General features: G+C 32.4%; 1 protein-coding gene across 15 annotated transcripts in view; it reads left to right on the top strand.

Moving 5' to 3' along the window:
- The window catches only part of LOC148612615 (TBC1 domain family member 5-like), a 45,397-nt gene extending 28,049 nt beyond the window's left edge, over positions 1 to 17,348 (top strand). For 11 of the 15 annotated variants that reach the window (XM_088594243.1, XM_088594237.1, XM_088594235.1 and 8 more), the window contains 7 exons: positions 124 to 230; positions 5,976 to 6,048; positions 7,665 to 7,862; positions 8,796 to 9,055; positions 9,659 to 9,758; positions 11,180 to 11,259; positions 11,717 to 17,348. In XM_088594243.1, coding sequence (XP_088450369.1) covers positions 124 to 230; positions 5,976 to 6,048; positions 7,665 to 7,862; positions 8,796 to 9,055; positions 9,659 to 9,758; positions 11,180 to 11,259; positions 11,717 to 12,256 — 1,358 coding nt within the window. In that variant the 3' untranslated portion in view covers positions 12,257 to 17,348. Of the gene's footprint in view, positions 1 to 123; positions 231 to 5,975; positions 6,049 to 6,764; positions 6,783 to 7,664; positions 7,863 to 8,795; positions 9,056 to 9,658; positions 9,759 to 11,179; positions 11,260 to 11,716 lie in introns of all 15 variants that reach the window. The other 4 variants (XM_088594244.1, XM_088594242.1, XM_088594240.1 and 1 more) reach the window with 2 other exon arrangements.
- The last annotated feature ends 407 nt before the right edge of the window (positions 17,349 to 17,755 follow it).

Here is a 17,755-nt window from a genome sequence, read left to right as displayed (position 1 = left end):
GCTGTAAAGGCTTAAAATAGCCTAAATATATAACTAGTAATACCGACTATTTTTAGAATTTGTTTGATACCCTTCTTTGAAATTCATAACAAATATACACAGACGATTCAATTATCTTTCCAGTACTGGCTAGTGATTACCCACAATGCCTGAACTGTCTGATGAGGTATCCACCTGTTGGAGACGTCCATTATTTGATAGAGAAGGCGAGGTACCTGAGGGATCCTAATGTGAGTTACATTTGTCCTTGAATCTGTAAGAATAAAGCAAAATTCTAAAAATTATGAATCATGCTTAAAAAAAACCACATGAAATGACATTGTAGGCACATAGTTTATGGTCTATTGAAGACAAATTACAAGTTTGTTTGTCTTAAAAGAGTTGAAAGTTACATTGGAATGATTTGGGGAAAAGAGAGTTATCTCCCTTTGACAATGAGACTGGAATGTTGTTATATACTTTATACCTCAAATGACTGACACTTAAAAAAAAATGCATTTCATATAATATTTTGAATAATTTTCATGGAAAGGCTTTTGTGCCCCCCCCCCCACCCCATGTCAGATTTACCCCCCCCCCCCCACGTCAGATTTACCCACCATCTGATTCTTCATAATAAAGAACTTAAGGTTATAGTAGAATGCAACAATTGTCTCTCCCTCCTTTCCTTTTTTATTCTGTTGTCAAGTTAAGGAAAACTTGTTCTACTGGTAGATCATATACCTAATTTTAGGTTTAATAGTCTTTCAAAACTTTGCAAAGTCTGCATATGACAGGGATATTCTACAGAATTTTAATTGGCCATTCAAAAGCCAAATCGCAGTCATTTGGAAATACTCATTAATTGTTTTTGTGTTCAAATATTGTTCTTCGACACTCATGATTATTTTTAGACTCCAGTGCCAAAACACTTGAAAATTATAAAATACTTGTCTGAGAAAATTCTTAACTGTTTGTGGTGTCATCAATTTCAAAGTACCATGGAAGTTAGGAATATTCTCATACTTAAAGAGAATAGGAACCCTTTTCCACATGTGGGGTATATAGATAGTCTTTACATAATACTAGAAGAATCTGAAGTTCTTTTTCCTATATTATACTTAATTACTTCATTAGAGAGGGTAATTGATCTAAATCTATGGTTACAGGGGGCAGCCATCTTTGCTATAAGATAATCTCCCTTAGGCACCAACCATTTTTATGAGGGGGGCCAGGGATATTTTTGAAAAAAAATATTAATTTTACTTTGAAGAAAAATAAAAAAAATATTTTTGTTGTGGCAAGAAAAAAATAAATGAAGTTGCTTACTGGTGAAAAAAAAATAATGTTGTATTCTGTTTTTCATAAAAAATTTAAAAAAAAGAAAGGATAGGAGAGAAGAGGAATCACATGTACATATAGTGAATGTACCATAAACTGCCATTCAAAGTGTTAAATTATGTATGAAGAAGTATGTAACAAATGTCTTTAATATTAACATTTTATGGTTTATATTCGAAAAATTCATAATGTTATAATGAGCAACTGTGTTAGATTAATCCAGTTTGACTATTAGAAAGATGCAAAAATTACACGAACTACCACTATTATAACCAATTTAGATTTTATCTTCAATAGAGAAAAGATAAGAATACCATGCCGTCTGATTATTCCCCATTGGGGAAATTGCTTAGACTTCTTGACTACTTTTTGCTACCTATAGCTAAAGACCAAAGAACTTATGTATGCACGTTTTAGTCTAATAATTAAATGTTGGAGAACACACCCATACAAGCATGTTCAGTAATGAACTAATAAAGGCAGCTGAAAACATTCACTTTGAAATGAAAAAAGAAGACTATGCTATACTTTTGAGCAATGATAACTTACTTCTAATATTATAATTTGTTCTATTAGAATTAGTTCTTAATACGATGTGCAATGAGGACAGTCCCTTGCCCTGACATTTGCGACATACAAGCTTAAGAACTTATTAACTTTATGGTTGAAAAGTTCCCAAACAAGCACAACATAATTAGCTCCGACGTCATGGCTTTATTGTCTTTAATGGGTCTTTTGATCAACTTCAAATGTTATTTAACATTGCTAATAAGAACCTGAGCTACTCAAACATACTTATACGTTATCTAAGTCCTCAGTAAATTTCTGAGAGAAAGTGTAAATAAATCCAAATCAAATACGGAGAAACCTTACGATATTTAATATTTAATAGTAGTCCAATGTGTCTCAAAAGTTTTAATTCATTAAAAAGTTACTCGACTGCACAATGTACAGCTTGTGCTGCCCACTAGCAGAGCGAGTGCTCTCAGACTTAAGTCAATAAAAAAAATAAAGTTATTAACATTTGTAACAAAATACTACCCAACATTCCACAATCTCGTTTTTGTTACGAAAGCACTGGTCTTTTATAATTAATGACCCTGAATGCTCTCAACTATTAGTTCCACCACTAAAGAAGTCCCTGGTCAAACCTTTATAATGCTTGTCTTTCGTAACAATTAAACTATTAGTATTACTCCATAGCACTTTTTATCTGTTGAAGATAAAATCATCACATGTATATACCGTTCTTTATATTTGCATCTTTTACATAATACATTTAATTCTGAAGCTAATTAATATTTTCACTATATGATCTGAAGCCAATGCAACATTCCTGAAGGATACTTGTAGTATGTGTATATGCTTTACAAAATACATTCGATTTCTCTTTACTATAATTTTACGTCCACCAATGAAAATTTTCTTCCTTAAGACTGCCTAGATGATTGCAAGCTTGAGCGTGAAGACATTATACGAAACAGGAAAAGCTGCCCAGGCTGCAATAGAAATGGAGTGCTATAACCTTGATATTTTGGGATGAAGTTGATGGACTTCATCTGGAGCAGTCATACTATCTACAGGGCAAATTCTACTGTACTCTGGACCACAAAACAAGGATGGCAACCATCAACATGGAGTAGAAATCTCACTCAACATAAAGACCAAATCATCATTCTTCGAATGAAATCCTTTGGGTGAAAGATTTACCGTAGCAAGATTTATATCAAAGGTACAAAAAGTATCAGTCATTCAATGCTACGCTCCTACCAACATAGCAGAGGAAGAAAACAAAGAAGAGTTTTACAACCAGCTCCAAGCTACCCAAGATTGAATAACACTTGGGGCATCTTGGTTGTAATGGGTGACATGAATGCCAAAGTTTGAAAAGATAACGCAGAGAGAGAACTCATCATGGGGAAGGAGTGAATCAGTAACATCAAAGAAAATGGAGAACTCAGAATGCAGATTTTTTCTTTTAGAACAATCTGATCATAGCAGGTACGACATTCAAAAAACTGATATACAAAAAACAACCCGAGTGTCTCCAGAGATGAAAACTATAAAAACCAGATAAGACCACATTACAGTCGCCAGGAGATGAAGAAAGAACATGACAGCCGTTTATAAGAGCTTTATCGAGGTGCTGATATAGCATCCGATCATCAACATGTGGTGGCTAAATTGAAGATCAAGATAGCCATGGCAACCAGACAAGATCAGATTAGTAGGCAAAAGTGTAGCATAAGGAAGAGTTGCAGTAGACAAACAATTGGAAAGAGTAAAATCCACACGTAACACCACATGCCAAGAAGAATATATTTGGATTCTCAAAGAAGGAATACAAACCATGATTATCTGACGATACAATTGAGACAACTGAGAAGCATAAGTCTGTTAAGATATAACTTGACCAGGTCAAGACAAGATGAGTGACGAGCAAACATATAAGCATAAGGAGAGAAGTGAAGAGGAAGGAATTGACAGGATAAAAGAACCTACATCAACAAACTCGCTTCAAAAGCAAAGAACGCAATGGGCAGAAATGACACAAAAACTGAATACAAAATCACATGCCAACTGACAGGTAGACACATCCAAACCAGTGAAAGACAAATGTGGCAATGTGATAACAAACCTAGATTGACCACTTTTAAATGGAGAAGATATATCAGGTGCTCCTGATCTACCTCCTGGAGAAGACCTTGATGTTGATACTGGCCCAATCGCGAAGGTTTAAATCATAAAAGCCCTACGAATAAGGACTGGAAAAGCCCCAGGACCGAACCAAATTTCCACCTGAGGTTTTGAATATCAATCTTGAAAAAACCTTCATATCGATTGATTGATTGATTGATTGATTGTTGGGGTTTAACACCCAAGTAGCAATATTTCACCTGTTCTGATGACACTCTGACCTCCACGGGGCCCTACATCACCTTGCATGACCTGTTTGAAAACAGTCGAAATCCCTGAAGAGTGGGGTTTAAGATATATCATTATGCTTCCAAAGAAGGGCGACCTGAGCAACTGCCAAAAACTGGTGAGGAATTCAACTACTCTCCAGATTCCGATGTGGTCGATTATGTATTGACCAAAATGCCACATTACAGATCATCATCAAGGAATAAATAGAATGGCAATCAGCCCTCTATATAAACTTCATGGACTTCAAGAAGGCCTTAGCATAGTTAACGGAAATGTACTTTGGAAGGTACTAAGACACTGTGGAATCCCTGTTAAATTGTAAAGATTATCCAAGGACTCTACAAAAACACCAAATGCCAAGTCATCCACAATTCAACACTCTCACTATCCTTCAATGAACATACAAAAAGTACCCCAAGGTTGTCTCCTGTCACCCCTTATTTTCTATGTAAGTGTGCAAGAATCTTAATGAGATATAATATACAATCATGAATTCACTCATAGATTGCTACTTGCCTAATTGATATATTTTTGGTGCTAAAGGGCTGTAGACGCTAGATTGGCCATGCATAATTGATTGTGACATGGGCTGCTTCCATGCAAAAGTCCCAGACTCTTAGGCTATCACAGGAGAAGCTAATCCTGGCCTGCATGAGTCCTAGGCTTTCTTATGCTCTGTATGGTTTAGAAAAAAGAAGCAGCTCCTCATTAAATCCTGACCACAGACAAAGCCATGTCTTGTTTAGGACAAATAAATTTCATTCAACCCTCATCAAAAATATGAGGTGTTTGGGAGGATTTCATTTTTTATATTTTACTCCTTACCAGATATTTGCTGGCCTAATTTTATCTTTTTGGTATATAGACATGTTCTAAATCCATAGCCACATCAGTTTCAGAAACATTATTTTGGTCACCAAGAATTGAAAGATTGGTATATTATAGTGCCTAAACTGAAGTGAAAAAAAATCCTGATTTTGAAATTTGTGTCCAATTTAAAAAAAAAAATTAGGAGCGGGAGGGGGGGATGTAAACTTATTAATTAATTTTATTTGGTTTTAACAAAGATACAATATCTGATTATCTGAGTCTTTACTTTCATATGTCCTCCCTTGATATTTACATAATATTTCATAATGTTTTACATTTATTGTTCATCGTAAATTTGACCAGCAAAAAAAAAAAACCTGCCATATTTCTAAAAAAAAAATTATACTTCAATTGCTATTGAAAAAAAATTAAATGATTAAAAATTAAAACAGAAGAAAATTAATTTAGCAACATTGAAAATCCCAGCTTTAAAGAAAAACAATGTCAAGTTTTGATATTTTTTATTATACAATTGTTTTGAATTATATTTTCTACTTCACACACATTTTGTTTCTTGTGTGACCACATGATAAGATAAAGTATTACTTGATCAGATTAGTGCCAAAGATACATCATAATCATGATGTATGCTGGGAAAAAATGTCAGCCTCCGGTGTTAGTGTTTATCAGTTAATTAAGGCTAATTAGTGAGGCTTTGAAATTAAAGAAACACATTTTTTTTGCATGTTTACATAGATACTATTAAATTAAAGTAAAACTCTTTTGGATTCCTATTCCATTTAAGTGTCTTTGAATTTTTGTGGTACCACAACCAGGTTATTCACTTTTTTCAAACAATTATCTATTTTTCTTACATGTGTGAAATATTTATTTAGCTGGTAATTTATCTATTTCAGAGTCATCCAAGACCCCCTAATTACACTTACCAGAATGTCAATATAGCCAAAACTACTCCTGTCAGCAAAAAAGGTAGATATATTTTACAAACAGGAATGATTAGTTGTAAATTCAGAAATTATGAGTTTTTATTATTGGAAATAATGTTATCTAATCATGAAGATGATCATTAAACAAGCAATTTTTACATTTTCTCAATTTTAGATGCAAGAAGATTGCATCTACCTCTTAAATTCATTGTTCCAAAATATTTTCAATAATGAGTGCAGAAAATAGTTTCTGAATTTACAGTATCTTACTGCTTTTAAGTATAATCAGAAAAATCATATCTTGTATGGTGATTGTTTTCTTTCTATTCACTTTATAATAACTGAACGATTATTTCACAAAATTTAGAGGGCTTTGATGTACATTCAACCATAATGACTGCTGTAAACATCTTAATCTTCATGGTGTTCTAATTTTTGCTATTTTTTGTTTACAGTGGTCGGAAAACTATGAAAAATGATACTCATAAAATTGATTTTTAACACAACATAACACTAATCTTCTTTTGGAACCGAGAAAATTGATACCCGCAAATATGTTCACTTTACAGAGTCTGTAAAAATTTACAAAAAAAATTAGTACATTTACAGTAATACTTACTGAAATGAAGCATTTTGTTTTAAAAGAGTTATAATTTTTCACTGTTTTTTTGGTAATCAATCATGAAAAAAATAGAAACTGCAAAACCCATTCACTTAAGGAGATCATATACATGTAATTGGAAATTATAATTTTCATAGAACAAGTAGATATGTTTGGTAAGAAAAATTCTAACTTGCATTTTTAATCTAGATTTTTGAGGTCCTAAGCACATCCTTCAAACACTTGCCATTCAGCATAATTTTTAAAGTTTAGTTCAAATACTGAAGCTGTGCTGTGTAATCCAAAACACACAAAACTTGTAGTATATAGCTTTTGACTTTTGTTCATGGAAGGTACATTTAAGTCTATTTATTTTTAAAGAAAATTTTCAGATATCAGTAAGAAATTTTTGGATTAAAGATCAAGTGCTCTGTTTCAGATTCATTCCTTTAATTATTCTAAAAAAATAACTTTGAGCTAAAATAATATGAGATATTAAGCACCAGTTCATATAAAATTCAAACACTGTCTTTGGTAGAGGTGATTCAAAGTTTAGAAAAAACCCACTGAGCAACAAACGATGCATGTTTGATCTGCATATGCTACATTTATGAAACAATAGTCCTTTCTGTATTCAAAACTGTATTTTTTTTTAGAAAAAACATACATTCATCTCCCACTAAAATCAACCAAATCAAACAAAATCAAGAACGATAACTCTTTTAAAGTGACAATTACATACACTGTCTATATCATCTGAATGACAAAATAAGATTATGTGGTTGTGTGGTATGTAACTGTTTCTGAAAGAAAAATAAGAGTAAAATTTGGTGGGATTTTGACATGCATGAATCACCATCTGTCTGATTTTTATAAAGACTGCTACTTTAGTCATATACACTCACTGTGTCAGTTTGTCCATAAGGTAAGTAGATGTTATGAACATATAGATTGTTAGTCTGCAGGGTACAATTTGCTATTAGCTAATTAATGCATTGATTATGCCTTATATAGCAGAAAATTCTATGCTTTATTTGCCAAATAAATATATATTCCAGCTACACTTGCCTCTAATACCACTTCCACTACTACCATTAGCACTACTAACAAACCTGCATCCATGACGACCAGCTGGTCAAGTTTCAGTAGAAAAATGTCTGGTTCCCGACCAAAGACCTTGCACATGTCTGCTGATAAAAAGACCATGTATAAATCCACTAGTGTTCCAATGAATCTCCAAACTGATATTTCACCAGGTAAATTGTGTTAGTGTTCCCATGAACATCCTAACTGATGTATCTCCAGGTAAATTGTGTTGTTGTTCCCATGAACATCCTAACGGATGTATCTCCAGGTAAATTGTGTTGTTCCTATGATTTCCTTAACTGGTGTATCTCCAGGTAAATTGTGTTGTTGTTCCCATGAACATCCTAACAGATGTATCTCCAGGTAAATTGTGTTGTTCCTATGATTTCCCAAACAGATGTATCTCCAGGTAAATTGTGTTGTTGTTCCAATGAACATCCATATTGATGTACCTTATGGTAAATTGTGTTGTTCCTATGATTTCCTTAACTGGTGTATCTCCAGGTAAATTGTGTTGTTGTTCCCATGAACATCCTAACTGATGTATCTCCAGGTAAATTGTGTTGTTGTTCCCATGAACATCCTAACTGATGTATCTCCAGGTAAATTGTGTTGTTCCTATGATTTCCCAAACAGATGTATCTCCAGGTAAATTGTGTTGTTCCTATGATTTCCTTAACTGATGTATCTCCAGGTAAATTGTGTTGTTGTTCCCATGAACATCCTAACTGATGTATCTCCAAGTAAATTGTGTTGTTGTTGTCATGAACACCCAAACAGATATGTCACCAGGTAGTGAAAGTATTATTGTTTGTCAGGTACCAGTTTTGGTAAATCATGAAATTTGGTATTGTGCATTTAAGAGTATATCAAATTTGCCGAAAATGTATATAGAAAGTCAGTGACTTAAATATTCATATTCATTTCAAGTTAAAGGTTCCATGATATGTTTAAGCATTGTTATTTTTTTTCAAGTTACTTGCATTCAGTGTGGAAGTTTCTGACTTCTTAGATCAAGTCCTGTTTTGAGGACTTTATTGAATTTCATGAAATTTTAACTATAGTCGTTTACAAGCATGATAGATTAATATATATTTCTGTAGGAACTCCACAATACCCTAAACAGAAGAGAGGATCATCTGCAAGTTTGTCTCAAGTAGAAGATGCTTACTTCAAATCTGAGAATTCATCACCCAAAATAGAAACTTCAGGCAATACCACGTCTGCTATGGCTAGAATGGAATCTTCTAGTCATCCTCCATCAGCCTATACAGGCAGTCCACTATCTGATGATGGGATGGGCAGCATGGCAAAATTTGCCACATTACCTAGTCCTAAAGGCAAAGGCAAAAAAGCAAATAAGGTAGATAGGTGCAAAATGGCTAAAGACTATTGCTAGGATTTGGTAATATTGTAGAACTGTCTAGCTTTGGTCAGGAAGTGTAATGCTTTTATCATTTGTAACATTTGATATGAGGCAGTTTTAACCGGTAAAAGGATGAAGTTTTATGACATGATGGCTTTATCAATGACAAGCTAAGTTTTAGTGTTTGTGAGGTGAGTTCCATGTGTTCAGATATGAAACTGGCTTACTCTACATTCAGTTTGTTTTCGTGTTTCTCGTTCAAAACTATTTTGTCATCTTGCCTGCACTAACCCCATAAATTCTGGAAAGTTCAACTGGATGTAACTTCCTGTCAGACGGAAATTAAGCTCTCTGTGCTTCTAATATTATACCTTAAATTTTGGGATTATTACCATTATGAGGACTTCATCCTCTATCAAACATCTAAAAACTCATGTACATATATATATACTGAAATAGCGTCAGCCAAGATATACACAATAAATTAAAAATAAAATATGAAAAAATTATACCTTAGAAACCATACAAACATATGCCAAAAAGTGCCAAAAAATGTTTTTGGTGAAGTGTAAGAGTGATTGCCCTTGTTTTGTATTACAGGAGAAAGAGTATGAGTACCAGATAGGGTTGTTACAGAATCAAGTAACAGAGAAAGAATCTATGTGTGAATACTCTGCTCAGAAACTAGACTTACATATAGGTAAACAGATGGTATCTCACTGTCAATATAGTTTAGTGATTCATGATAAACTGCTTGCATTTATAGGGTTTGTAAGTCTCGTTCTAGTTCCAATGCAGAACGTACTGAAATCCCGAGGACCGATCTGCATTTTATTGTCCAGGAAATCGAAACGCTGCATCACAATGCAAAATCTTCTGTTTTATGCTCTTCTTAACATTTTTATCCTTTAGAACTAAATATTTGTCATGTTTCATCAGTATTTTTTACCTAAAAAAATATTTTGCTTTTGATATTGAACTTATTGCTATGTTAATGACAAATCTCCATGCATTTGAATGGTAGAAAAGGATCCATTCTCGTGAAACCACAGAGTCACATGAGGAGACTTACATACCCTTTTCTACCTACACTTAGGGAGTTTTTATACCCTTCCTTATAAAGTGGGTGGGAATACATCCACACTTCCTTCCTTCCGTCTGCACTTCCCCTCTTTTATCTGTCCATCCTTCTACACCACAGAATGGAATTGAATGAAACTTTGACAGAATTCTTTATTACATGTTCCAATCGTGCACCTCAATTTGAGGTTTTTACATAACAAAACATGGACTTAGTCATTTGTGAATATGGGGACATGATGGGGACCCATTTATTATCTGTTACTCCTACACCACTGAATGGAATCACCGAACCTTTGTTACATATTCCCATTGTGCACCTTATATTTTAGATTTTGATCCGAATCAATATGGTGGTTAAAAGGTGCATGTTATCAAATGGGGGTGTGGGGGTATCAAGTTATTGAGCATTACTCACAGTTTTCTAATTTTGACCTGGTATAAAGTGATTCTCCAGACTGATTATCTGTCCATCCTATCATTCACTCTTTCATAATTCTTTTTCGTTTGAACCAAAATTCTACATCAAAATTGATGATGATATACTGCATATTTCATTCATGAGATATGGCTGTTATCCACTTTGAAAGTTTGGACTGTTAAGGTTTAAATTTATGTTTTTCAATGATTTAAAGCTTTATACAGACTTAAATTTAAATTTCCTATAACCCTGAAACCCTCCTGTTTTTGTTTGGATATTTTTATATATATAGTACCAGAAATGCTTCTTCTGCTTGTTAAGTAAAATTTTGCTTGCCCGACTTATCTAGTTTTTTTTTTTCCTGTATGCTTATACATGTACCTTATTTATTGCAAATATTTCATCTTCATCAAGTTGACATCATTTTTCTGGTTTAAATAAAAAAAAATTATTTTTTTCTGGATTTTTTTCTATTGTGGTCCTTTTTTTCATTGTTAATATGTATATCATAACTTCCAGTTTCAAAATTCAAAATCAAATCTGTGTGTAATAAAATAAGGCTATGACATTTAAAATAGCTTTGAAAGGGTGTAACAATGATTATATTTTGTAACTTTCAGATCGTTTACAGTCAGAACTTTTATCTCAGAACTTACAAAATGAAGATGAGATACTGATAGCTCTTGCAGGAATCAAACAGGTAATGTATATTTAATAATTTTCACATTTGCCAAGTTTTGCTTTTTGTCTTTAATTTGAAATTTTCAATAACACCCTTTTGCACACAAAGATGAGACATTGTAAGTACAAACTATTATAAACCTTTCAATAGAATGGATGAAATTTTACATGAAGGTTCATCCTTGGGCATCATATGTAGATGTGCATGAAAGTGTTTTCCGTGTTTTAACTTGTAATCTCAAAACTTCTCTTCCAAAATTGAAGGTACAAAATGTAATTTATGTAATTAAATTGATGTACGTAAATGAAGTTTAGACATCATATGTCGATATGCATGAGGCAAGGTTGGTATTGCCAGATGCTTTGAAAGGGCAATAATCAAACTTGAGGCTTTACATTTTGCATTAAAAGAGGAGATTTCACTCCCAGTTGTAATTTATTTTTAAATTTTAATGAATGATTTTTACACTGTGCAGGTTCGTGATCTGTTGAAAGGAACATTGAAGTTTACAAAGAGTTTATTGAATGAAGATATGGATATGAAAACATCACAGATATCCCAGGATTCCGCATCACTAGAACCTGACAATGCTAATGGTATTTGTGATTACCAAAAAAACAATATTGAACAACTACCCACTGGAAGGAAAATTGGCAAAATGTTTTACATGAGCAGTGAAGAAAACTCTGAAGTTGCTGATTCTCCCACAGCAGACTTTGTTCCGAATTCCACCATAATTGAGGCTAAGTATGAGCTGTCAGATTACACGGAATCGCGCAAATATAGCAGTGATATAACTCTTCAATCTAAAGGTGCAAAAATGAATGGCAATGGAACTCTTCCATGTGAAGATGAAGATGGGGGTCAAGTTGCTAGGAAACCAAAAAGTCTCAATCCTTTTGAGTCATCTGGTTCTGATAAAGAAGAAAGTTTTTCAGATCCTCTGGGAAATGAGAAAAGAAAAAGTTTAAACCCATTTGACTCGGAATCAGATGAAGATGAAATAAGATGTTAATGTTGTGAAGCCAAAACAAAATAAGAAAAACAATGCTACTTTGTATGTAATTCATGTTGTGTTTTATTCGTTTTAAATGTGTTTGTCTGTGAATATATTTTGTTAAAAATTATGAATGTTAATGTTTCTGAATTAATTTACAAAATTGCTAAATTTTACATGTATTAGGATGTAAGAATGTTGTCTTTTGTTCAAAAGAATATGATTATGTTTTTAATTATTTACTAATAATGAATGCAATAATAAATAGTTTTAATTGTGTTGGACACCAATCTGTGTTCTAATGGCACAGGAGCTCCCCACGTCAGTTTTCAAGACTCCATGGTTTTTTTGGGGTTTTTTTTTTTTTGGGGGGGGGGGGGGTTTCATTTTGTTATATTTCATGATAACATGCTAACAGATATAAGAAAGGTTAATGAATCAAGTAGTACAAGTAGTAGAACTTTGGTATTAACATAACTTAAGTTTTCAGTACATTTTATCTTTAGATTAGCATTTTCAAAAGTTCACTACGAATTCCGAGGACCAAGGACAAATGATATCCTAATGGTGCATATGGTATTATATTATACTTCTCCTCCAAATAATTTGTATACAACAATAAAATTGCTATGCCCCTTCCCTTCAAATATACAATTCTCATGCAAATTTTGAATACACATTGAAATTAAAAGTGATTTGAATCTGATACTTTGGGAAGTAGTTTCTCTACGTCTTCATATCTCCACATCTTAAAAATCCTTCCTCACTTTGACGGTAGAATATACTGGAGTTGTGGTTGATTCAAGAGGGGGGTAAATTACTGTGAAAGTACTTTAATTTGTGGATATCAATTTTCATGGATTAAGGAAGGAGCACATGTTCATGGATTCTATAATTCGTGTTTTTGAGGTTTTTCAGTATACACATCAATGAAAATATCCTATTCGAAGGGAACCAAATTTCGTGGGTTGGCCTTCCCACAAAAACCATGAAAATTGGTACCCAACGAACAATAGTACTTAAACAGTATTTTAATTAAATTGTTAGTATTATACTGTAAATTCAAAAATTCATGTGATATTTTTTTTATATGTGGCTTTTTCAATGATAAATTGCATTAGACTTGTAGGATAATTATTTAGAAGAGTGAATAACCCAAATATGATCACAAGTGCCAAAGAATGACTATATTTAAAGAGTATGAAGAACATGTTCCACGCACAAGTTTAATCTTCAGGCGTTCCTGTCACTACTATCTTTATAATAAAAGGTAATAATTCATGAAGGATTGTTGTCGTTTTAATACTTAAGCAGGATTTTCAATTCGGCAAAAATTACTATCAGTTTTTGGACTGAAATGACAAAATTTCAAGAATAGATGCAATATTTTTGTGTATTTCGAATTATTTGTACATGTACTTTGTTTTGCAAATAATTATTTGTTATTTTGTTAAATATTTTTATCAATAGTTAATTTTATGTATAAGATGTTAGTTGCATGATAAAAAAGTTAGGCATTGTTAGTGTGTATATATGAGAAAGTTTACATGTAATATATATTTTGAAGTTTTAGGCCTTCAGTTGTGATGTCTTTTTATCATGGAAAATTTCTTGGTCAGCAAATCTAAGGCACCAACAATTTTTTTTACTGGGAGGAGGGGTGGCTGTGATTATTTTGAAAAAAATATAAATTCTTTTGAAATTTGAGCCAAAAAATCTTTTTACTCGGCCATGGACAGAAAAATAGTTATGATTCAATATTTCACCCAATACATAACAGGGTTTTCAAATAAAAATTGTTAATTACGACTGCTGAAAAATAATTCATTTTCATGTATGCATGAACAAATTTTTACTCAACATAACACCCTAGCCCCCCCCCCCCCCCCCAAAAAAAAAAAATGGTCTGTGCCTAAACTGCTTGTCTTATAAAAAGAAATTTTATTTTGGGTTCTTCCTCAAGTTATCAATTTGTAGCAATCCAGTTTGTTAACTTTTGTTAACTTTTAGTTGAGTAAAGTTTGAAGGAAAATGCAATTTGATTTTTTTATCAAATGAGACTCTGATATTTCCGGTTTAATAGCATTTGCTCAAGATGAGAACTAATCATATGGAAAAATGGTTGTGGATTAAATAACAATAAAGATACATTTACTGGGTTGCATTAATTTTGGGGGTTTGTCAAAATTTTGTTAGTGCCTGGAATTTTGAATTCACATATTTCATAAAAGCATATAAGTTTGCTATGGAAATTTTACATTTTGTAAGAAATTTAAAATTTTTGGTTTGAGTAATCTTTGTAAACCACAAAATTTTAAACTCTATGAAAAATAGTATTTCAAATGTATAAAAGTATTTAAACTGTGATAATATATATTGTATTTCACAACTTTAGAAATTATTGCTATATTTTCTCTCCCCAATATCTAAGGGAGACATTGTTTCTGTTCTTTTTATCTGCCTGTCTGTAATTACATTTACAGTGATTCAAAGTTGCACAGATTGAATTTCAGCATCACATGAGTTTCATAAAAAAGGCTGTCTATATGCATTGAAATCTGTCTTAACCTAACCCCTTCTGGACAAAGAGATTTGTTTGGTTTAAGGAGGTAGGCATAAGGTAAGGGACACAACTACAACTTACAAACCATTGGAATGTATGTATTCAGCAGTTGACATCATGTAAAAATGAAAGTAACATGGATTGATTTCACTTTTTTCAAATGAAAGCTTGATAGGCTTTGGTGAAATTGAATATGATACTGACGTATCACTATTTTTAAGAGTTATGTCCCTTACCCTAGGTTTACCTCTTTAAACAGGTTTTCTGTTTACTCCAGTTCACAAAGTATTAAAACTGATTTGAATGGACTTGACTGTAGCAATCTAATTAAAAGTTGACCTATCAGTTGTGCCATTCAGTCACTGTATAGGTCTAATATTAATTAGATTGCATCTGTAGATGTCTGGTTTATCAAGGTTTTGGTTAAGACTGGTTTAAACAGGTTACCAGTTTACCCAGGTTTTGGTTAAGACTGGTTTCACTATTGTTTTTATGTTGCAATATTTAGTTGTTGTTGTGTTGTCTTCATGACATTCCTTCTTCTAACAATAACCGTGTGTTTACGTTCAAGTCACTCTTATCTCTTCTCCATTCTCTCAGCCTTTCCTCATATCTTTATATTGCTCATATTTCTTACTTAAATAGTCTGTGTCCCCTTTTTTGCCTTTGTCCTTCCATTCAATGTTCACATTGTTCACCTTACCTCAATAGTTGATTAATCGATGATCAATCTTATGTTTCCAAGTCTCCATTTTCCAGAACTCTACATCCTACATCCCCACTCCTCCTGCCTCTTTTCATTCCATCTTTATATTTTTATTAATGGATTTATTATTACCTTCCATTTTACAGTCTTCTAGTCTCCATATACCTCACCAGTTTTGTCCACCAATTACTCAATGTTTATCATGCAAAGCAATTATTTGCATTAGTTGGGGATTTGTTTTTAACTGGAGTTACTGCTCTTTGTCTGTTATGCTCAAAATTTTGGATAATGAGTTGCATGTACATTATATGATGTTATAAATTACAGAGTTCTATTTATACTCACAAAAATTAACTGTGAACAAAAATGTTTAATGTTTATATTTGTAAATTTTTCCAACTAAAAATCATGCAAAATGGGGTAAATTAGTTTATAAATGTATTAGAAGGCTTATTGTAGAGTTTGTTATTTGAAGTCAAGGTAATTTTTGTCAGTTTTACAGGCTATTGCAAAGTACTCATACATTTATGCATTTTAGCCATTAAACCAGAGACACTGAATTCAGTAAATAACCTGCATGATTTTTAGTTGGACTAATAAGTTTATTGTATGAATCTGTCTGCATTTCCAATGCAAGATTAAAACAGATGTAAAATTAGATTATATTTTATTAGAATTTCATGACCTGGTTATGTTCAGTATGTGCTGTGTTGTGTCTTCTATGTGGTGAATTGTAATAAAAATAAAGTAATAGTACAATGTACATGTAAAATCTTCATATGTAATGATCATAAATATTAAGTTTTAGAATGGAATAAGGGTATTTTTGTTTCATCTGCACATTTTTAAAAACTAAACAAAAAGTGTAATCAGCATAGCACCCATCTGTGGAAGATCATACAAGGTCATAATATCTTAAATCATGAGTGTCAAAACTGATCAAAAATCGAGATTGTCATATCTTTCAGAGTGGTTATCACCTTTTAATGACCACTAACTGACCTTTTTAGCTACACTATATCATTGCATGAATCAAGAACTTTTAACTACAATGTAGGAAGACTATGTATTTTTTTTAACATTCTGTCTCTGAATTGTTCACACATGGAGCATTTTAAAAAGAATAAGGCCCAATAAAATAATTATTGGATTCTCATTCCTCCTGTCCCTAAAAAAATGACAAAAAAATAAAAAATTGGGGCGGAATTTCAAAGTAGGATTTTTTTAGTGTCAGTTCCTCGTATTGAAATTCTATAATACACAAATTATTCATTTCTTGGTGACTAAAACAATGTTTCTTCTCTGAAACTGATGTGGCAATGGATTTAGAAAATATCTATACTCCAAATAGCTAAAATTAGGGTAGCAAATATCTGGAAAGAAATAAAAATGAAAAAATCCTCCCACCCACCCCATATTTTTTGTGATGGTTGGATGATAATCTACCATTTAAGTTTACTTAGCCTAAGAACAAATGTTTCAATATGCTACAAAGTTCAAATTTTATGGAGCAACCATTTCATTTAAGGAATTAATTTTCTCCCAAATGTTTGTTATTTTTAAATATAGGACCTGCTTTATCATTTTCACTGTGTCTTTCTATTTTAAGAAATTGCTCATCCAGATTTTTTTGTATTTTAATTCTGTTCATGAATTCATTTCAAATTTAAATCAAGTCTTAGTATTTTCAGTAGTGGATTCAAAAAGGGTTCTGGGGGTTTAAAAGCAAATTTCTGGATCTACCCCTTGTTTTGATTTCGCACTGTGCTATATAATGGGTGCTGACTATATCAAGCTGCTCTCTGTATTGTTTTTAACAATAAATTGATTTTACCAACTAATGTCTTAATTGTCCAGTGTTTTTACTGCTGACCCAATCTGCCAATCTGTCTGTAGAGAAATAATTATGTCTTTCTGTGTATTTGTAGGAAAATAAACTCATTTTTCAACCTCCAGCTATAGCCAACAAAATAATTTCTTATTTCTTATATAACTAAAAATAGTTTAACATAGCTATGCATATTTCTTGGTTAATATTTAAGATAATCAGACGTCATTTATCATCAACATCGAACAGTGCCTGTTATTCTGAAATCAGCCAAAGAAAACGTTTAAATTTTGTTTAATGCCAACTTCATGTATGATGTATTTATACGCCTTTGACTAAGATACACAGATGTTACAGTAGTAATTATATGCCAGTAGTTCGACAGAGCTTCAGGACGTTTTTTTTTTTGGTTACCTTTCT

Source organism: Perna viridis, chromosome 7, assembly GCF_037379345.1.
Source record: "Perna viridis isolate PV_CMFRI_1.1 ecotype Kerala chromosome 7, ASM3737934v1, whole genome shotgun sequence".
Lineage (NCBI taxonomy): Eukaryota > Metazoa > Mollusca > Bivalvia > Mytilida > Mytilidae > Perna > Perna viridis.
The sequence above is the reverse complement of the archived record's forward strand: the minus strand, read 5'-3'. Positions and strand labels throughout refer to the sequence as shown.